Consider the following 23,972-nt stretch of genomic DNA (forward strand, 5'->3'; position numbering starts at 1 on the left):
TTGTCCTCAAAGCATAAGTAACGACGGATGTTGTTGAAGAATGATTCATTCTCCCAGAAAGCGTCTCTTCGGGTAAGTCCTTCCACTTGATCAGATATTCTAAGATGATCAAGGTCGCACATTTTAAAAGGTCTTGGATTAATCTCTCAAGTTTCGTTTTTTGGTGATGTGGATATCGGTATGGCTTGATGTTAACAGGGTCTGGTCTTGCCTTGACTTCTATTGTATGCTCAATTTCCCTATTAGGCTGCATCTTCATAGGTAGGTCTTGAATCTCTAGTGATTCTTCTCTGGTCATATTTGCAGATAACATTTCTAATTGGTGACATTGTATTGCATAAGCAGGTGCTCTTCTTCGACTTAGCTTGATCATCTGAGATGATGATACAACATGATTTTCTGGTGCCTGGAATCCATGTAGTTTGTACTTCTGACCTCCCCATTTGAATTTTATAAATTGTACGTGATGGTTGGCGGCATAAGTACCTAAAGTTCGTAGCCATTAGATACCTAAGACTACATCTACTCCTCCTAACGGTACTGTGAAAAACGGAGACTCTAAACTGAAGTCTTGAATCTGCAATTTAACCTTATGGCATTTTCCCACCTTTTCAATCTTCTTACCGTTAGCTATCATCACTTTCATGTTTGGTAAGGGAAATGAAAATATATTGAGTCTCTTTGCCATGGTTGCATCTAGAAAATTGTGTGTGCTTCCAGAGTCGACGAGAACCACTACGTTGTTCTTCTTTATGTGTCCTTTTAACTTTAAAGTCTGAGGTTGTGATATACCTGTCATAGCTGATAATGATACTTGTGGAATACTTCCATCATCTAGTTCTGGTGAGAATTCTGGGGCATCTTCTGTGTCTTCTACGTCATAATCTTCACTGTTTGAATCATTGGTTGCTTCACAATTATATAGGTTCTTTGCTTCTTTTCCCTTAGCACATCTGTGTTTGGGGTCCCATTTCTCACCACAGCGTTTACATTTTCCCTCTTTTATCCTTTGTATTTTCACATTAGACTTTTCATCTTCACGACGATGTGGTGGAACATATCTTGTATTATTTGAGTCCACATACTGGGGTATCCTTCGTCTTGCATAAGCTTTTTCCGCTGTTGACCAAAATATTGGTTCGGATTTCCTTTCGGCTGTTTTTGCTTTTCGTCTTGCTTCTTCTATAGATGTAATATCATGCATCTCAAGTTCTGCTTGTAAATGGGTTTCGAGTCCCGAGATGTATGACTGAATTAGACGAGATTCTGATAACCCAGGTACTCGTGTTACTAAGGTCTCCCATTCTTGAGTGTATTCATCGACACTTCCTTTTTGTCGTAGTTTGATGAGTTTTGAAAATAACTCTTCTTCCTTTACACCTTGGAATCTTTTGAAGAATGCATCTTTAAATTTCCTCCAGCTAATGACATGTGTTGTCTTTTTCCACCACATATACCAGTTATATGCTTCTCCCTCCATTTTCATGGATGCATGTTTGAGCTTTTCGTCATCGTCAGTGATGTCATATATCTCAAAATATTCTTCTGCTTTATTTATCCATGCAACATTGTTTTTTTCGTTCCCATCGAATTTAGGCATCTCAACCTTTACCCTCTTCTGGTATGTGGCTAATGGTTGAGCAAAAGAGGGTGTTGATTAGTAAGGGTATCCCAAAGTTGCTTGTTTGTAAAGGCAGTGTTACTTGCTTCTTGGTGGTGTGTCGCTGATTTTTTTGGGGATTCAACTTTGTCATGGGAGTCTGTGGACTTAGTTGACTCTGACGAGATGTGTTCTTGATTCTCTTCATCTTCTTTTAATAGCTCTTCGGGTGTACAATTCGACTTTTTACACAGACTTTTCAGCATTGTTAAGACTTCTCTGAAGTTTACTCCTGTTTGGACATGTTGACTTTCCATTTTTATCTCTATTCGATTTGTCGTATCTTCAAGATTTTTGATTTTGTCCGCTTGCTCCCCCAGCTTGCTCTCGACTTCATTTAATCTTTTACTGACCTCGTCGTGGTTGTTATTTATCTTTTGCTCTGCCTCCAACAACCTTTTCTGGAAATCCGCCATTGTCATTGTCGACATTGAGCGGGTTTGCGGGGGCGTGTATTTATCTGCCAGTTTAAGGGTTTTCCCTCTTTTTTTTTTTTTTTAAATAATTAAATTAAATTAATTTAATAATTTAATTTAATTAATTATTATATATATATATATATATATTTTTTTTTTAATTAAATTAAATTAATTAAATTTAATTAATATTTTTTTTTTTAATTATAAATTATAATAATTATAATTTATAATTATTAATTATTTTATATATATATAAAATTTTAAAGTTATAAATTATATAACTTTTAATTAAATTATATATATAATATATATAATTAAAATATGACATATATATAACCAAATCACGTTATAATTTTTTTTTATATATATATCATTTAACTTTTAACCGGCACGTCTATTGGCGTAACCCCTTGCCTATTCAAAAAAATACCGAATATTACCGTAACACCGCAGCACGTTGATTTAACAAACCGTAACGCAGAGCTGGCAGCACGTTGATTTAACGGAGGTCGTAACACAGCAGGCGAGCGAAGGGGATTGGGGCAGTGCGGCTTAGAGGCGGAGAAACGGATTACGGTTGGGGATCAATCGATTGGTGGGTAACAGGTGACGTGGAGAATGAATGAGATGCGATAGAATGAACAACGAATGGTTGGAACGATGCTGTTGGGAGCGGCGACAGGTTAATGGTGGGGACGAGTATAGCGGACTGGCAAGGAATATCAGGTGGGGTTGATGAACAGCGACTTGGTGAAAGATGACAGATGGCAAAGCAGCAAAGAAACTGTGCAGCGGAGTGTCCAGAGAACTGACCTGCTCTGATACCAGATGGTACAGAAAAACTTATGAAACGCAGAATATATATAAATAAAATACTTTATTAACAGATGAAATTACAGATGATGATTGATTACAATGGGGTTCCTGGCTTATATACCGCCACGGACACCCTTTGGGAAAGGGCATGATCTTATGATCGTGCCCTTTCATCTAACTAAACCTAAAATTAAACAATAACCTAAAATAAACTAATTTTTTACATAACAGATGTGTTTAACGGTTAACCATATTAAAAGTCCTTGCAATCATTCTTGCTGCCAAGTATCCTGATCCAGTGGTTTAGTGTCTTGTGTACTCCTTTAATGCATGCTCCCTGTTTCAATATCCGACAAGTCTTGCTTTCACCTGCATTTCATGAAAGCAAATGTACTTGATAATCAAGCTTATGTGCTTCTTATATTTCTAGATGAATTGTAACCACTAGATTGCATGGACTACCCAATCAGCTGTGGGTGATTCCTACCTCCTGTATTTTTTTCAGCTCATGTCTTTTGAAAGAGTTGGTTCATCAAGTTCCCTTCTGAAACTAATTCCCCCACCCCCTCAATGGTACCAAAATGCTGGATGTTATACTTTCTCTGTTAGGACTCTTACAGGAATCTTCAATCCACGCACTGAGTTGAGAATTCCATTTAGTTTCCAGTGCCTGACCAGCATTTAGAAAGAAATGTTACGTTTTCTAGTGTTTGTATAGAACATCTCAGCAGTACTTGCACGTATATGCATTGCCAGTTCGTTCTCTGCTCCTTGATCGTAGGGTATATGTCTTATTTAGCATAGATTAGATCTGCTTTTATCAGCTTTTATAGGAGTGCCCTTTGTGCACCCACTTTGTATTCCACACTGCTGTTCTTAGCGGTCCCATTGACCTATTTGTGGTCATTTAATGGATATTAATAAAATCATCTTACCTTATAAAGGATTGCTAAAGAGCTTTTGAATGCCCTTTTGCTGTTTGTCAAACTTGAATTATCTTACTGAATTCCCCTTTTTTGGAATGTGAAAGCAGGGTCTGTTTAGTGTAGGGCTTCTAGGAAATTGTAACATAACAGAAGGAAGCATTCATGCCAAGTTAAGAACTATTTTTATATGAAAATGTCATTGTTACTTGTATAATGTTTCTCATGGATATAGTCCAACTTTTGTGCTTTGTGAAATTCCTTGCAGAGTAATTGGCCCAGCCATGCCCTCTGCAGAGATGTTGGAAGCTGCTGCTAAACTGACGGAGGCAGAAGCTGCCTTAAGGTTTGTTTTTCTGCCTTTTTAGTGGTCTTTGTATGCTGATATCATTTCTTGTAATTGAAGATCTTCAATTTATTAGAAAAAGTGGAGTTGCTAGACCTTATATCGTTGTCCTCAATATGACATTGAACTTAGAAGAAACAACATGCTAATTGAATATTCTAGAGAACTGTCAGGGATGCTGAGAAGGAATTAGAGAATGATGTGCTGATAGGACCCCCACCACCAGCTGCTGTGGTTGAAGCAGAATCAGCAAATGATGCAGAGCGCTTTGAAGAGGTAGAGTTAGGGTTTCTGTTAATTGCCAAATGATAACAATGAATAACATCGGGTGACTGAATTACTATATTTCTAAGCCCTTGTCTTGTCCAAAATGCTTGGAAGATATATGGTTAGGATTGCTGCTTGCCACATCATATTACAACTAACATGGTTTTTGGTGTATAAATTATAAGATTTGAAATCCTTTTCGTTGTTCATATGTGTTAATCGAGAGAAAGTTAGGAGATGAACTTGTTAGTATATATGTGACTAGAATTTCACATCTTTTCTTGTAAGACCTCCTTCTCAAGGGGTCGTGAGTTTGTATAAATAATTACTTCATCAAGAAATTAAAAAGGGACATTTTTACTGCAACTACTATTGTTTCTTTTCTTTCATTTTTAATTTTAACAGCAATGCAATTAAATGATTTTACAGTGACAATTAACAAGAATCTTGACAATGACAATTAATAAAAAATACCTGTTTACTGTGGTTCAGTTGCGGTGCTCCTGCTGGGACCACTTGACTGAACATGCCACTGCCAACTAGGAAAGTCTATCCGACTTCCTAGCCCAGGAAACCTCCACAGGCTCCCTAGCCCTCCTAGCCCAAGTTCAACTGTAGTCGTAGTGTGTTTAAGTTCTCAATCCAACACCCTCCCAACTACAAGCTCCACAGTCAACGTCCAAGTTCTCCCTATCCCAGTTTCCTCCCTTCTCTTGGATCTCCCTCTCCCACCTCTTCGTTCATGACCAAAACCAAAAAGAATCACCCAATCTCCCAACTGTCCCTCGCACTTATGCCTGCGCCCCCACCCAAAATAAATGCCACCCATTCCCAAATTTCAGAAACTCTCCTCCCCATGCTTCCCCTCAAGCCCCTCCCACTTTTCTCTTATCCTCGAAACTATATGAGGGATCCACCATGTCAGGGTCTCAAATGGACAAATAAGAAAATAATAATAACAATAAAATATTAATTTTTTAGTATAATATCCCTCTTGGAAAGATCACCCTTGGGATGCAATCATGAGTTAGGGTTTTCAATAAACACATGAAAGATTTGTATTTTAGAACAGTATTGCAGTACTCAATCTATGAACAATGGTGATCTTTATTGAATGCACAAGTAGTATAGTAAAGAACTCAAGCCATAGCTGATTCCACAAGAAACCACTATAAAGTGGGGCTGATTCAACAAGCAAATAACAGACTTACAATGGTGAACAGTCTGCTAATAGGGATATCAATTCAAACATTGTTTCTAGGCTTACAAAATATAGCCATCCCCTTGTTCCCACAAAATCACATTAGCAGACCTCCTTGCTACCTTGCACCCTTATTCACCTTTGTTGCCTCCTAATCATGGCCCTTTAGGCCACTCGCTGCCTCAGGAAGATAACTTCTTTGTCTTCAGCTACCTCAGGAAGAGATATATGAACCTTTCGCTGCCTCAGCAAATAGTTTCAAACTTTCAGCTCTTCGCTGCCTCAAAAAGGTAGACTCTGGCCCTTTTCTGCTTCAGAGAGATAGTCTCCAGCCCTTCGCTGCCTCAGAAAGGTAGATACCAGCCCCTCATTGCCTCGAAAAGATAATTCTCCAGCCAAAATTCAGTCATGTAGCAAAGAAAAGTAGAAAGATCGGCTAGGGTGGAATCTTTCACCATCTAAACCAATAAAAAACGGGGTTTTAAAACCCTCCGAGAGCCTCAGCCCGAAATCAAATGGAATAACAATCCATGATGATCATAATGACTCTTCTCCCTTATATAGTTTCTCTTTGGGGCTTTCCCTCCTAAATTCAAATTTGAGTGACTTGCAAGTAAAAATTGGTTAATTAAATAGTTATTAGGCAAAGGGCATGATCAAAGATCATGCACATTCACCAAGAGGCACCCAAGGTAGTATAAAGCCAGGGGCCTCCCACAAATTGTAATCATCTTCTATATGTTTTAATAGTAATAAATATGGATTTGCTGAATAGCTGAATTAATTGTGCCATCTGGTATAGGAGCAGTTCGCTCCCGGGACGTTGTTGCTGTTGTTCCATCGGGTACCATTGCTGCACCTGTTCGACGCTGCTCCTGTCACGTTCCTATTGCCTCCACATCTCCCATTGCCTCCCTGCGTCCACCCTGTCGTTCTTTGTTCTTCATCCACTGTTCTCTGTTGTCATCCCCCTTCTCTCTATTCCATCTTAGCCTCCGTCGTCCGCACCAGCAACCCTGCACCTTCGTGTGTTCCGCACCAACAGCCCCGCTTCAGTCTTAACCATGCCAGTCATCAACCCGACCCGCACCCGGTTACCATCCCTGTTCCCCCGTTCCACCATACTCACCATTTTGGTCCTGTCGCCCAAGTCCAGTTGTTCGTGTCTACCCTGCGTCTGTTCCTTCCTTCGCTGTCCCTCGTCTTCCCTCCCCGCTGCCATTCCTCTTGACAGCCCTGCTAACGCCAAACCATCTGTCCACGTTCTGCGCATCACATCGACCCACGTCCTGCGACATCGCATCGACCTTTTTTTTTTCTTTTTCCACTGCTGAATAGTTCATATTGTAATTTATATATTTATATTTTTTTCCCAAGAAAAAGGCGCAATTTTCATTAATAATAAGAAAATTACATATTGTATCTTCAGCATGTGTGAAATGCAAAAATCACCAGTAAATGGACAAACCATTCAAACCAGTACAGTGTCATATAGTTCAATATTTACAATAAAAAGCATAATATTTACATATATATGTAAAAGCATAACTATCCAATAAGTGCATAGAGATAGAACAAAAAGCAAAAATGACGAATGATCTATGTAGATCATTCTGATATAATCCCATCCAACTCAATGAATGGTCGGTGGAAAAACTGATAGAACTCCCGATCTCAGAATTCTTGAATCAACCACTGCCCCCTGATCTGCTGCACAACCTCCTTGGAAAGAAAATCAGCGACCACATTCCTTTCCCTATATATATGAGAGCATACAATAAAATCAAAATGTGATTTTAGAGTGATGACTTCATCCAGTAAGCCCCTAAGTGTGTGCAAGTGACAATGATATGCAGAGTTGATCCAGTTTATAACAAGCTTTGAGTCCCCATAGATTTGAATCCTGTGGCAATTTTGTTCTAGAGCAAATATGAGAAGGTATCTGAGACAATTAAGTTCAGCATAGTTGTTGGTGCCTCTCCCTAGACCCACTTTGATCTTGAAGTAATGCGAATCATTAATGTGAAGTACCCCCCCCCCCCCCAGTGGTCTGTGCCAACCCATCGAAATAAGCCAGGGGATATTTTAATCAATTACTTCCGGAGTGATGACCCGGGAGGGGTGGTGACCAGAGTCCTCAGGGATCAAATTATAAATAGCAGCAATATAGTTGCAAGTGGCCGGCCAATGGGTCATTGCATCCTGAAAAATTATGCGATTCCTGGTCAGCCAAATACCCCAGCAGACAATCAGAGGGAGGTTTCTGATTTTTTGTGTAGCAACAACATTCCACCAGCTTTGCTAGGCACCAGATAGATGTGGCCCATCCCATCTAAGCACAATGTTGAGGGAGGCAGTGATCTGAATCCACACCTGGACAACCACTGGGTAATGAAGGAACAGGTGATCAATATCCTCAACATTTTCCTTGCAAAGGCAGCATCTAGATGGACCATGAAAGGCTCGACGCATTAGATTGACCTCTGTGGGCACTTTATTCGATAATATACACCACATAAAGTGACGGGTTTTATGAGGAGCCTTAAGCTTCCTTAGCGGGTGCCACCACCAGCTCATCTCGACTGGATCCAAGGTCTTAATAAGTATTGCGTATCCATCCCTAGGGGTATATTGACCATGTGGTGCGGTTGCCCATATGATTTCATCTTCCTGGAAAGTAATCCTAATATTAGCCTCCTCCAATGCAACAATAAAACGATGCTACACCTTGCTTCATCTGCCTGAAATCCCGAGATCCTGTGCATTAAACCATTTTTGGGAGATCCAATTTGAGTTTCTAACATCTGCTATATGAGAGAGCTGGGTGTTGCCTTCCGTTACAAGGATTTGACGAAGCTCCAGTGGCAGTGTGTGTGCATTACCACAACCAGACCAGGCATTGATACCCAATCACACTTGTATATATTTATATTTTTTTCCCTTAAGGAAAAATAGTAATTTCCATTAATATTTGAAAATTACATGTTGTTTGTAAGATGGGGCGAGCCGCCCTTGAGATACAAAATACATAAAAATCCCCTCAGGGTATGCTGGTAGTAAGTGCATAATTACATGTCAAAAGATAATATAGACATAAAAACTATTCAGTGAGAAATATGTACAAGTACAGATCAAAATAATCATGTAAACAGGCCCTTACGGCCCCTATGTTCTGATGTCGATGAATGGCCGATGGTAGTATTGGTAGTGGTCCATATCCTGCTGCTCCTGTATCAACCATGTACCTCGAGGCCTGACTGCAGCCTCCTTGGAAAGCTGGTCGGAAATTTGATTATGTTCCCTGTAGATATGATGACATACAATGGAGTCAAAATGGGCCCTTAAATGAAGTGCATCATCCAAAATATGCCTTAGAGTGTATGCATGACAGTTTGATATGTTGTTGAACCAATTTATAATGATCTTGGAGTCTCCAAAAACCTGTAGATGCCTACACTGTTTTTCTAAGGCAAAATGCAAGAGGTGTCTAAGGGTGATCAACTCAGCATAGTTGTTAGTCCCCATACCCAACCCCATTTGTATCTTGAAGAAATGGTTCTCAGATAAATGTAGTAATACTCCCCCCCCACATCCCATGGCTTGTGCAGATCCATCAAAGTATGCCCAGGGGATGCTCTTGTCGATGATTTCAGCAGAGATGGTACGCTGGGGGACAGGTCTATCCTCATCTGGAATAGAGGAATAAATAGATAAGACATGGGCATATGCATGGGGCCATAGGGGTAATGAATTACAAAAAATAAGCTTATTTCAAGCTAGCCAAATAGCCCAACAGACCAGTAAAGGGAGATTCCTAGCTTTTAGTGGTTTGACCAAAGACCACCAAGATTGCCAAGCCTCCTGGATAGAATTGCCATGCCAGATGATGGTTATTGAGAGGGAGGTGAGAATCATGGCCCAAAAATCCTTAATAATGGGACAGTGGAGGAAGATATGTTCAATAGATTTAGAGTCTTGTCGACATAAATAGCACCATGTAGGTCCATAGAAGGATCACTTCATAAGATTTTCCTTGGTGGGTGCTTTATGTCGAAGAATAATCCACATGAAGAGCCTAGTGCATGGGGGGGCTTTCAGTTTCCACAGTAAATTCCACCACCAGTCAATAACTGGTGGCCTGTGAGTAGAGGAAATGACAGGGTATCCATCTTTGGGAGTATATAATCCATACTAAGCCTGTGCCCAAAACAGTTTGTCATCCCCATCGATAATCCTGACATGGGATTCTGTAAGAGCATTTGTATATGCGAGCTAGTCTTGATGCCATATGTCAGGTATCCCTAGATGAGCAATTGATTTCCATGCCTGTGTGAATATATTAGAATTCCTTGGATCTACAATGTGGTTAAGATGAGTGATACCACCGTTTGATAGAAAAGTGATCAGCTCAGGTGGAAGGTTATAAGCATTACCACATCCGATCCATGGGTCCAAACCAACACGCACAGAGGTGCTCGACTTGATCCAACATATAGAATGGAATTGAGTATCGCTCTCCAGATTGTGGATATGCTAGTCCTGTGCCAGGATGGAAGCCACATCCAATCGAGAGGATTAAGGGGCCAAATGTATTTGTGAATTATGACTTCTGTCCATAAATTGTGAGTCGTTAGGATCTGCCATCCCATTTTAGCCACCAAAGCAGCCGAAAATTACTCGAGATTTTTTAATCCCCAACCACCCCATTTCTTCGGGACGACAATCAACTCCCAACGAACCCATGCATAGATATGACCATCTTGTCTTCCCTTCCATAAGAATTTGCAACATAATTGTTGAATTCTCACAAGAATGCCCTTTGGGATCCAGGCCATTGTCATCTAGTACACTGGAGTCACTTCCAACATAGATTTAATAAGCACCAGCCTTCCAGCCATGGAAAGGTACTTATGATGCCAAATATTAAGTCTGTGCTCAATCTTAGCAACCAACCAAGTCCAATCTGCAATCCTGTAATGGAGGGGCTTAAGCCTGAATCCAAGATATTTAAGGCCATCATCCAAGGATAGGAGAGAATATGGAAATCTATGAAGAGCATATTGAATCTCATTAGGTGAGCATCCAGATGTTGTGATGGTAGATTTCCGGGCATTACACTCCATTCCAGTAGCTGTGCAAAAAAGGAGCATAACAGAGTGTAGATCAGACAGATCCCCGATACCTCCATTAAGGAAAATAAGGACATCATCAACGAATAATAAATGTGTTATGAGACAATTGTTGGTAATCTTTATGCTCTGTATCTGATCAGATCTGCGTTCTTCAGAGATAAGGTGACTAAGGCCTTCCATAATAAGCAGGAACAATAGAGGAGAGAGGGGGCAACCCTGTCGGAGTCCCCTTTCAGCATGAAAAAAGGGGGATGCAGATCCGTTGATGAGAACACTGTAAGAAACCTTTGTAATGTAGCACATGATCCAGTTAATAAACTCCAGAGGAAATCCCAAGTGAGTTAAGAGCATACGCAGATATAGCCAACTAGTGTGATCAAAAGCCTTTGCCAAATCTATCTTGAGGATCATACCTTTCAATTTCTTGGTTTTGATGGAGTGAAGAACTTCTTGGGCCGTACCAATAGCATCATGAATTTGGCGATTATTAAGGAAGGCAAATTGTTCAGGAGAGATTTGAGCGGAGAGAATGGGTCTGAGGCTTGAGCCGATTTGCAATGATCTTGGCAGTGATTTTATAAATGCAGTTGCAGACTTCGGGATGAGAGCAATGAAAGTGGAATTGAAAGCCTCATACATGCACCCAAAGGTACGACAATCCTCAATGATATGAAGCAGATCCTCCCCCAATATGTCAAAAAAATATAGATAGAATTCAATCGGCCAACCATCTGGGCTAGGACTCTTGTCCTTCTTGAACCACTTAAGAGTATTCTCCAACTCTCCCATCGAGACAAGTTTGAGAAGATCAACAACATCCTCCTGTTCCACGAACCGAGGAAATAAGCCTGCCACCTTTATAATATCTGCCAATGATGCTTCACGTGGTGCTCTATAAATATTTCTGAAGTGAGATGAGCCTAAATAGGCCAAGTGATGAAAAGAGTGAACTCTCTGACCTTGTTCATTAGTCATCTGCCAAATGGTGTTGATAGCACGACGCCCATTGGCATACTTGTGGTAGAATTTAGTGTTATCGTCACCCTCTTTCAACTAGATAGCTCTGCTCCGAAGCCTCCAGGATTCCTCTCTGTCCTTTAAAATTCTGTCCCGTTCAGTTTCTAAGGAAATGAGGTGTGACTTAGCAGCATCAGACATGTATCCCCTACCATATTCATCCTCAAGGCTTGCAATCTCAGATTCAACAGATAGAAGAGTGTTGTCGTCCTGTAGTCGCTTACTATGAGCCCATCCCATAGATAATCACTTGAGATTTGTGAGATTGCTAGAGAATCCTTCCGAAATAGATCGACCCGATGCAGGGGGATGAGCCTTCCAATAGTCAGAGACTAGTCTAAGATAGTCTGAATCCTTCAGCCAAGTAGCATTGAATTTGAAAGGTGCTTTAGGTTTACGATCAACACCACTGATCTCAAGATATATGGGAGAGTGATCTGATAACCCTCCCGAACCAACCCACTGTCTATAATTGTGGATGTTCCCAATGAATCTCTCCTTAATGAGAAAACGATCCAACTTGCGAGCCAACATTGCCTCACCTGTCCTTCTGTTCCTCCAGGTGGGCTGGAGGTGAGCCATGGGTATATCAATGAACCTGTGATCCTCAAGAAGGGCTTCGAAAGTATCCGATAAGGGATCGATCTGGGCATTATGGCCCCAAGATTTAGCATGTCCAATTGAGAAATTAAGGTCACCACCCAAGATGATATTATCAACTTGTAAAGGGCCCGAATTGAGGAGTTGTTCCCAGAAGACAGCCCTATTGTGGTAGGGTCCATAAACATTAACCAACCGAATATCTAAGCCCAAATCAGATGAGAATATATCAGCCCCAATGAAGCCATGACCTCCCCAAATATTGGATAGTTTAACCGATCGAGGGTTATATCCAATAGCAATACCCCCTGATCTCCCTCGTACATCAAGAACATGAAAATGCCAACCAGATGCCAGAGATTCCAATGCAGGTATAATTTGATGAATAAGCCCAAGGGTCCCCTGAAGAAAAAGAACGTCCACCCGCTCAACATCCAGGAGTCTTCTGAAAGCTAGTATTTTAGTAGGACTAGCTAGCCCACGACAATTAAGGGAGAGGCACTTCATGGGAGAGTGGACTCAAGGGTGTTTTGCACTCTAAGAACCTGGTCGATGGCAAGTTGACGACCTGCAACAATGTCGAAGCCAGGTTGTTCCTTGGCTTTCGACATGGAGGAGGGACGACCCCGAGAAGGTTTGGGGGTGGAGGGGGGAAATGATTCCAATGCCATAGGGATCGATAACCAATGCTTGATCCAAGGATCGAAGGTTGTAGGAATGGGAGGGGCGGGAGGAGTATGATGCCTCCGAAAGAGGGGCAGACAGAGGGGGGACCGACAATGTGGGAGGGGTAATGGAAAAAGTAGGAGAGGGCTGAGCCAAGGGGTAGGTCAAGGGGGAGAGGCAGATGTAAGTGCAGGGATGCAATGAGAAGATGAGGATACCAACAAAGAATCAGTAAAAGATAAAGAATTAACAAGAGAACAAGGGAAAGGATTACCCGAAGAAAGCGCAGCAACAACCGCCGCCCGAGCCCTGGTGAGAAGAGGCGAGGGAGGATGGATCAAAGTGGTGCGATGCTTCTTCTCACGAGCCTTTACCGAAGTCAAATGAGTCGAACAAGTAGGAGTGCTTTTTACATGACCAGAACCAGTAGGGGTGCTTTTTACATGAGCAACTAGAATGTTCCCCTGAGCCTCTCTGTGTTCATTGAGAGGGGGGTTGATCTTAACCAAGGGACAGTCCTTATATAAGTGCCCCACCTTATGACAACACCTGCACCTGAAAGGAACCCCTTCATAATCCAGGATTTGAATACGAGTGAAGTGTTTCCAATATAGGGTTATCTGCTCCTCCAATCCTTCCCTAGTATCCAGGTGAACCAGAATGCGAGTCAGAGACATGTTACCAGAGGTGTTATAGGATTTGTCGTGGTCAAGGTAGGTACCCAACGCATTACCAATTCGTTTGAAGATATCATCAGACTAGCAGTGAAGTGGAAGACCAGGAAGACGCACCCAAAGGGGGCCTGCTCCCAATTGTTCCCGCTTTGGATCAAACATAGGGCTCCATCGCTTGAGCAGGACAGGGGTGAGCTCTATATGCCAATACTTGGAGAGAACCCATGATGTGTAGTCTAAACGATGAAACCGTAGAGCAAACCAACCTCGCGCAAGGCTAGTAACAGATGGCAACTCAGAAAGAATTTGCCCCCAAATCTTAGTGATCCATAGTCGAAGTCTGGTTGCCGAATAGGTGCGGCCACGAACCCGCCCTACTAGGACCTGGTCCGTAGTATCCACTACTTCCCCCATCTGAATCCCTTCACCAAAGCAAAGTGAAACGTCTTGGTTCTTTGCCTTAACACACTTATTCTTCCTCGCTTGCTTCGGTAGCTTGCCATTTCGAGGGGCCGAAGAGGTTTCGGGATGGGAGTCCTGTACGTCCGCCTGCGGGTCAGGGTTACCTTCTGCCAAGATAGTCGGCGTTCCTTCAAAATACCCAGAGGAGGGTGGTCCAGGTACTAAGGGCTGACTATCCATGTGATCAATAGATGGCCTAGAGGGTAATACCGAGGGGAGGGTAACCGACATAGAGGAAGAGGGGAGATGGGGATCAATAGTGGAGGGAGAGTGGGTGTAACCCAACGAGCAAATAGGGGAGTCAGAACCAATGCAAGAGGTCAGAAAGTGTAGGGATGCGGGGGAGGGAATAGGGTAGTTTGAATTCGGCCAGGGGAGAGACATTAGGCACGGAATCAACCAGACACGAGGAGCTAGGGTCCGCTGAAAACAACATGGTAACTTCCAGAGGGCAGTAGGGTGCGCGGACAACGACTCTTCCTAGATTGGTGGAGGCGTGGTTGTCTAGATGGGGATTGAGGCAAACGGGTCCTCCGTATAGTCCACCAAGTCCTCTTTCATACTGTCGACAACCGACAACCCATGATACAAAAGCAGGAACCGCGCCAGCTGCTAGATAGGAGGGTTAAACGGGGAGGAGCGAGGGTTCCCAGGGTGTCCGCAAGAACGGCGCTAGGGTATTCAATATGCAGGGTGAGCAGGGTAACACCCTAACCTACCTCCATGCAGGGTCAAAACGCATGCATCTGCGCCATCCTCCCTATTAACTTATTGTATATATTTATATTATATAGTTACTATAAATATATATGATATATAATTTATATAGTTATTATCATTAAAAAGTTTATTATTATTTAAATATTTTTTTATTTAAGTTCAAATTAAAAGCTGGCGGACAAATATACACCCCACAAACCCGTTCAATGTCATTGATGACAATGACTTATTTCAGCAAAAAATTGGTTGATCTTGAGAATATGATTACTAGCCACTTCGATGATTTTAACCAAAAATTAGTTGATCTCGAGAGTAAGGTTACCAGACATTTCGACGACATCAAGAAGCTTCAGTATACGACAAATCGGATAAAACAACAAAAATGGATTGAAAAAATTGTCACCCTTGACATGGAGATACTACATAAAAAGGGAAAAGACAATGTAGTAGCAGATGCCCTGTCTAGGAGGGACAAAGAACCAACATTACTTGCAGTCTCAGTTGTTGTTCCTGAATGGCTTAATGAGATTCGAAGTGAGTATGCCAAGGATCTAGAAATGACTGTGCTAGTCAATAACCTTTCAGACAACTCAAAATTTGAATGGAAGAACGATATTCTATGGTACAAAGGAAGAATTATTTGAATTCAAACTCCAAGTTTAAATCCAAGATACTCAAGGAGTCACATGATTCACAGTTAGCTGAACATGTAGGATTCTTTAAAATTTACTACAATGCATGTCAATCATTCTTTTGGAAGGGGATGAGTCGTGATATTCAGAAATATGTAGCAGACTGTGACAAATGTCAAAGAAATAAAAGTGAAAATATTATGACCCTTGGATTACTTAACCCCTTAAACATTCCGAATCAAAAATGGGAAGAAATATCAATGGACTTTATTGAGGGATTACCTGTATCTGAGGGAAAGGATAAGATTTTCGTAGTGGTTGACAGACTCACCAAATATGCTCACTTTATTGCAATGAAGAAATCAGGCTCATCTAAACAAATCGCTGAGATATTTTGCAAAAATATTTATAAATTACACGGTTTTCTGAAAGTCATTGTGAGTGATAGAGATGCCAAATTTAAGGGTAATTTTTGGAAGGAATTGTTCAACCACATAGGAACCTACCTAAATATGAGTTCCGCTTACCACCCTCAAACAGATGGACAAACAGAGGTTGTCAATAAATGTTTGGAAACCTATCTACGTTGTTACGCTACAAAAAAACAAAATAAGTGGCTTCAGTGGTTGCATCTTGCTAAATGGTGGTATAATTCTACTTATCATACATCAACAAAAATGACTCCATTCCAAGCTTTGTATGGGTACGAACCTCCGAAATGGAAGGATCTAGCTACTGTCCAGACAAATCTACCAGTTGTTAAAAACCAACTAGAAGAAACCCAAAAAATCGTCCAAACCCTAAAAGAAAATTTAAATAATGCAAGAAACCATATGAAGCAACAAGCTGACTGAAACAGAACCGAGAGAGAATTTGAAGTTGGAGAATGGGTATTTGTCAAGCTCCAGCCATACAAACAGTTGTCCTTGAAACAAAAAGGAAAAAATAAATTGGCACCAAAGTTCTATGGACCATACCAGATCAACAAAAAGATCAGCCAAGTTGCATATAGTTTAAGCCTTATGGGTAAAAGTTCACAACGTCTTCCATGTATCCTGCCTTAAAAGGGCACTAGGCGACCATCAATCAACAAAAACAATGCTTCCATCCTTAGATGATGATGGAAGGGTCATTTTAGAACCAAAAGGTATCATCTTTACCAGAGAAAAGAAGCTTCAATCTCGTGTAATCTAGGAATACTTGATCAAATGGAAGGACTTACCAGAAAAAGAAGCTTCTTGGGAGACTGAAGCATTTCGTCAACAACATCCGTTGTTACGTATGCTTTGAGAACAAAGCATTTTTTTGGGAGGAAGGCAATGTTATATAAAAATTAGTTAATTAAGTAGTTATTAGGCAAAGGGCATGATCAAAGATCATGCCCATTCACCAAAAGGCACCCAAGGCAGCATAAACCCAGGGGCCTCCCACAAATTGTAATCATTTTCTATATGTTTTAATAATAATAAATATGAATTTACTGAATAACTGAGTTAATTGTGCCACAAGATTCCCTCCATTTGCCCCAATTTAATTTTTATTACCTAATGTTACCTAAGTAACATTAAATAATAATTCCCCCCTTTGAAATGACTATAGCCTACAGGGTCTAATAGGCTACTACGTCCTTCCTTGGACAAATAATTCAAAGAGGACATTGCTTTTACTATGCTAATCTAGCTTATGAATTCACAAGAACCCTATCATTTTAAATATTAATTAATATTGTTAAAATATAATTTATCAATTATTGTTGAAAATCCACGAAATTCTGATCTGCTAATACAAGCAATCTCAAATATAATTTATTTTCATATAAACACAAAATTTCTCTAATAGATACAGTGGAATAGGAACAAAAATAAAAGCACAATCACATAATTAAAAAACACAGAATTGTCTTGGGAGCCCAACTGGGAAAACCCTTTGCTTGTTTGACAATTTTATTGTAGCAAAAAGTTAAAACTAAGCAATTGATTACAAAATACGACTGCTTCAATCTGAAAGACACACTTCCTAGTAGATCTAAGATTGAAACCTTTGCAAGACTGTTGATCTCTGCTGCCCTTTACAACTTGTGCACAAGCTTCTCTTGCACACTCTTCCTCTCACAAGCTCCACGCGCACAAACTTGTGTAACCTGCTCACAAACCCGTGAGCTCTATTATCTTGTCTCACCAACTCGTTCTCACAAGATAATGATCAAATTGTGCCTTCTTTCCTCCTTTTAAAGGCAATTCTAATAGTTAAAATTAGCGAGTTCTATATTAGATAAGTTGAACTGGTGGTTCACAAGTTAACAAAGGCTCATTGCTAGGAGGCTAACTCAAACTCTTAGTCTTGTTCTCAATACAACTCACACTAGAAGATAAATAACTCGACCTTCTATTTTAACACATTGGTTAACTGCTTCATAACTCGTCCTAGACTCCTATTTTTTAGGAGCTCGAGCATGCCAAAGAAGAAACTTATTCTGGCTCCTATGATTAAGGCACAAATGAAGGAACCCTTTGTTGAAGGAAATGTAACTAGGTTCGGTCTTCATAAATGTACTTTAGGTATTTGTACTTATTCAAGAAAAGAAATATTATTTTTATAATATATGTCTATGAGTTTCTTGCTCATTGAAATAGGTCTAGCACATGTTAAGTGCTATATGTGAGTCAAGGAGTCAAAAGAAAGTGATTGAAGACCTTAAGGGCATGTTACTCCATGTACATGTTTGTATAAGAGTAAAAGAATAACTCTCCAAGCAAAGTCAAGCCTCCTCCAAAGGACAACAAGTTGGCCTCAAGTTGGCCTACGGACAACAAGTTGGCCTCAAGTCGGCCTAAAGGAGGGACAATCCTCTATATATAGAGGTTGTCCACTCCCTCTCAACGTCAAGCTATCATCTCTGAAATTAGCGAAGGCAGGAAACCAAGTAAGGGGTAGTAAGAAGATAAGAAAAGGGTCTCGAAGGCAGTGGAGAAAGAAGGAAGCAAATTGAAGTGTTAAAGGGCCAGTTACAGCTACACGTGCAATGAAAGATGAGCTATCTCTGTGGTTATAAAAGCAGTAACCTACAGTCAACCATATCTCACTGATTAGGGTTGAAACTAGGCCTACAAGGCCTCTCACTCAAGCATGGAAGAAGGCTATACAAGCGAAGGGAGAAGGAGAAGTTTGACATAGTTTTTGTGAGGAGATTCCCTCACACATGCAAGGAACTAGGGTTTCATTACTGTTGCTCCGAGTATGCAATATTTTTGAAAGAGAAAAAGGCTCGGTTGGGAGACAACAAGGTCATCTCCTTAAGTTAAAAAGGCTCCATCACAAGTGAAGGAAGAAAAGGTCAAAGAACATTCTAGAGTGTACAATAGAAGGTCTCTACAGTTGCCGGAAGAAGTGCCGAAGGAAGAAAGACAAAGTGCTGGAAGAAGGAGGACGAAGTGCTGCAAGAAGTAATCTTGAAAGGGCTTGACTTGTGCTTGGAGGATATTCTTGTCAAGGGTCTAGGATTTGGCATTGATCAATAGGAAGCTTCAATAAGAGAAACTTACTAAAGGGTTTTCCTCTCAAGAGAAAGACGTTTTGACCCTGGCAGAGAGTCAACATCTTGTGTTCTTGTTCTTATGTTTTTGGTAGCAGTTTGATGAAGTACACACACATGCATTAATAATAATAAGAAGAAGATTAAGCTAACAAGAAAAAGTAAAAAGACTCAACAAATTGTTATCAAGTAACGAAGAATCACGCTACACTTAATTGCCGTAGATTCTTCAACACCCTTTTCTCACTAATGTTACTTAGGTAACATCCACTTGTTTTGAGATTTGTAGCTTGGGAGGTACTCCAAGCCCTAGGGTTCAAGGATTGGAGGTTGGAGCGCCACAAAAGCAGTTTTGGGCGTGAAACCCAAGCTTGTGGGCATTGCAACCAAGCATGTGGGTGTGAATCCGTTAGGAGATTTCTACATGTGATGATTTGAGTTGATAGAGGACTTTGAGAGTAACCAGACGCAACGAAAATCACTCGAATCTGAGTTGTAGAAGTGAAGATATAAGTTTTTGAAGTTATGATCGATCAATTTGTCTAGTTGGGCAGATCGACTTAGGTTTAAAGTTGAGCCCAAAGACAAATGTGATGGAGCCACTTGAGGCATATAAATATAGGTAAAGTGTGAAGGCATTTTATTACATTCCAAGTGCAAAAGTCTAAGGAAACATCTCCTATTGCAGCCGCAACACTAGGATCACAGGGTTGAGGTAACAAAGGGCTGGTTTTGGGTCTGTTTGTGTGTTTTGGTAGGTTTGAAATGCAATAGAGGTAGGTTGAGGCAAATCTGGGCTAGTAGATGCATGATAAGTGTGGTTTCCTACTTATTTTGGTAGGCCAAAGGCCTTGAGACAATTGCAGGAGCACTGCAGGTTTGTTCTGGGCTTGTTGGAGGGGTCGTAAAGCCTAATTCCCATAGCCAAGTATAGCCACAGGCAGCGTGTGAAGGCAACACATTGAAGGAGGCAAGCCACATTGATTGGAGGGACTGTTGGAGGAGTTTGAGTGGGTTGTTGCAGACTGCAATCAAGCCCTAACCAAGTGTCAACCCACAACAATTGCATCAAGTCCAAAAATGAGGTACATTGGTGTTTCAAGTTGACTTTTGTTGTAGGTGTGTTGACCTCTACCGGTCAACTACCCATGCAGTACACCCCCTTTTTCTTTGCAAGAAAAGGGCAGCACTTGATCAACGTGTCCGTGCCATCCTGCCATCATCAACAGCTTAATCATTTTTTTATTGTAAACCCAGTCTGCATGTGTGAATTGTAAATAATCTAAGCAGATCAGAGTCATGTATGTAAAATTGCCTAGGTGGACCTAACTTTCTATGATAATCTATGTCCCGGAAGGTTTTTTGTCTCACCGATCCATGGATCGGCAGAGTTTTCCTTCAAACCTGACCCCAAAGCCGGGATGGATTTTGTCATTAGAACTTTAGGAGAATCCTAGTGTGTTGATCTGCTAGATTATAGTTGTGTCGCAGAACTGGGTGTTTTGTGAGGGTCTGTATTAAGTGGGTTTGTCCCCTTGAGATGTAAATTGTAAAAAGTCATCATGAAATGTGTCTTGAGGGTTGAAAATGTTTTAAATCCCCTCGTGAGTCCTAAGTCCTAGGTCCTAGGTGATGTTTCCAAAGGCTTAGTTCGATGATCCATTTAAAAAAATGAAATAAAATAATAAAATAAATAAAAATTTAAAAAATAATAATAAAAAATTTAAAAATTTAAAAAATAATAATAAAAAATTTAAAAATTTAAAAAAATAATAATAATAAAAAATTTAAAAATTTAAAAATTTTAAAAATAATAATAAAAAATTTTAAAATTTTAAAAATTTAAAAAATAATAATAAAATAAATAAAAATTAAGAAATTTTAAAAATTTTAAAAAATATATAAAAATAAAATAATAAATAATAAAAAATTAAAAAAATAATAATAAAAAATTTAAAAATTTAAAAAATAATAATAAAAAATTTAAAAATTTAAAAAATAAAATGAAATAATAAATAATAAAAAATTAAAATTTTTTTTTAAGGGAATAAATCGACGGATGAGATCAAGAGATGTCTTGATCCTCATCAACGGTCGAGATCATTTCTACATGGATCAATCGAACTAGCCGTTGGAGTCATTTCCTTTAAATAGGGTGCTAGGAGTCATTGTCGATTCATTCGATCTGTGAGTCAGATACTGAAGAAGCTCTCTTGTAAATCTGTTTCTGGTTAATAAAGGAAGACTTTGGGGTCCATATCTTGCTGGTGTTACTCTCTTGGAATGCTGTGAGATCATTTCATTTTCTGCATATGTTATTTTCAGCCATTAATAATAGCTTTTCGTAGAGTATTGTGAGCACAGGTATCTTGTTCACTTGCTGGGGTTTGGGTGCTGTTAGGGTTTCTGAAGTAATGGCAGGTATCTCCATTACTGTTTGAGATCTAGCAGCATTTTTGCCCTCTTTGTTGACGGTTGTTTTGAGCTGTGCAGAAAACATTTTCTGAAGGAAATTTGTGGGCGTTCGGGGAAGTTCTCGGCTGAACCAGCCAACTCCCGCAAGCATTTTTTTTGCTGAGCCCAGTTGGACTTGATCCTGGGTCTATCATTCGGTTTATTTTTCTAAGTTTGCATGAGAGATTTTCTGAAGTTCTTCACAGTGACGATCTGAAATTTCTGTTCTTTAAAATGTTTTCCGTGCTTATTGCTGAATCTGGCTGTTAAGGGGCCAAATCTGTAAATTAATTAGCTGATCTAGGGTTTTAATTTTTGCTTTATGCAGTTTTTTATTAGGGTTTAGGGTTTTTTTTTTGGTTTCATTTTAGCACATTCATCTTTTCGAAGTTTTTTTTTAATCGCTGGATATCGTTTTGGTCATGTGATTTAGCTGATGATAGATGGTTGCTGTCCATGGTCCATGTTCCTATATCATTTAACAAGTAATCGTTTCTACATCAATCTCTTAAGGCACTGGTCTGCTCAATTAATCAAATCATTTTAGTGCTTTTTATATCGTATCTCGTGTCTCCCAACCAACTGGTCGACAGTTGGTCTCATCATCTCACAGGGACTACCCCCCTTAGCCGCGGGAGACAGGCTTAAACGGAGGGATCGGGGATCAGAGTGACAGCCCCCGGTCTGAGCGTTGTCGTGTCAATCCGCGCGACAACATTTTTTGGCGCCGTTGCCGGGGAAATTGTTTTCTCGGCGTTTCAACGACTTTTCATTCACCTTTCTCATCTCTCAGTTTGAGCTGGAAGATTCAATATTTTGGCATCTTTTCATCACGTATTAGTAGCATCTTTGCGGTTTGTTTCCTGTTTGGGTGGCGACTCCATTTTTTTTATTTTTTCCCAGACAAGAAGCCTGCCGCATATCTTTTTGTTGATTTGCTTTTTGGATCTTAGAATCAGATTTATTGTTCAAGTGGCGACTCCACTTCTTTCATCTTTCGATTTTCTTGAGCATAGATCTAGTTCTATCATCCATCTCATCCCTTATTATTCATCATGGATTATTCATGTAAACCATGTCGTTTTACTCGCCGTCTCCATGATTTTCCGGAGGAGGCCCTTCGTGAATTACCTATTTTTTCAGATGGTGATCCAATCGCTGCTAAAAGGCATATTGACTTGTTTATTCGCATCATGATCATATATTGCAGAGCCCCTCAGTTTAATCATGACAATATCAAAATGCGTCTATTTGTCCTTTCTTTAGAAGATGATGCTTTGAATTGGTTTAACAGTTTTCCTAAGGAATATTTCACTTCTTTGGTTGATATTATCAATGCTTTTGAAGACAAATATGGTTATCCAAATAGCTTGCCTTCTTCCTCCAAAATTGTGCAACAGAATGTAAGTAATTTGATAGGAGGTCCAGCTGAAAGATCCCAGGACGATTCTTCATGTCAAAATGTGTCATCCACCGAAAATACTGCAGATCAAGTTCATGATAGTGAAAAATCAGGGACAAATGACGATGAAAGGGAAGAGCAAAAGCAAATTTTACGAGATCTAATGATGATGGTGAGAAATATGGAAATCAATCAAACTAATTATGTCAATGATGTGAAAACTTTATGCACTCACCTAGAGAAACGTATTAGGGAGATTGAGGTCACGCAAAATCATCATGCTAAAGAAATTGAGGCCATAAAAACTAAGTATGAAACAGAAATTGGAGACATGCGAAGTAAGATCTCAGGATTAGAGGAAAATATGGTGACTATGAAAGCTGATCATGATAGAGAAAATAATTCTATGCAAAACAAGTTATTAACTATGGATGAGGAAATGACTATCATGACGTTCAATCATAATAATCAGTTGGCTGACATGCAAGCGAATCATAAAGAAGAAATAAATTTCATGCAGCATTGCTTGATGGACGTAAAGGAAGAGAATGTTAAAGTAATAAAAGATATGCAAGGACACCATGCCAGACAAATCAGTGCTACAAAGGTTGAACACTCTAGTCATATGGATGCCATTAAAATACAAGTTCAAAGGTTTCAGCAACTGGCAGAGGATAAGAGAAACCAGCAAACATCAACAGATCAGGAGTCTTCTCATTTGCCGCAACAAGATTCATCTTATTATTGGGAGGTTGTTGATTCGATTGAAAGATGGTTGATTGAGGGTGATCCAGACAAACTTAAGAATGATAAAGATCAGATGCAAGATGAAGAAAGACATAGCACGCATATCTTACATACTTCATCTGATAGCTTTGAAACAGAAAGTACCAGGTCATCAGTAATTCAACCATCCAGAAAGAAAAAGCGCAAGAGAAAGAAGATAAGACGAAGATTTGATACATCAGACGGCCGTGAGCAGCTTGATTTTCGGATAGGAAAGAGTCCTACCATATGCAAAATTGGACATGGCACATCCGACAAGCAGC

At 40.0% G+C, this 23,972-nt stretch overlaps 1 protein-coding gene across 1 annotated transcript in view; it reads left to right on the top strand.

The window, feature by feature from the left end:
- Positions 1-23,972, top strand: part of LOC149233671 (uncharacterized) — a 271,897-nt gene that overhangs the window by 81,267 nt on the left and 166,658 nt on the right. The window contains exons 5-6 of the mRNA XM_089382256.1: positions 4,087-4,164; positions 4,338-4,440. Of these exons, the coding sequence (XP_089238382.1) occupies positions 4,087-4,164; positions 4,338-4,440 (181 nt within the window). The remainder of the gene's footprint in view (positions 1-4,086; positions 4,165-4,337; positions 4,441-23,972) is intronic.

Source organism: Pinus tabuliformis, chromosome J (assembly GCF_031772625.1).
Source record: "Pinus tabuliformis cultivar Carrire ecotype Pingquan chromosome J, CPIR1, whole genome shotgun sequence".
NCBI classification, from domain to species: Eukaryota; Viridiplantae; Streptophyta; class Pinopsida; order Pinales; family Pinaceae; genus Pinus; species Pinus tabuliformis.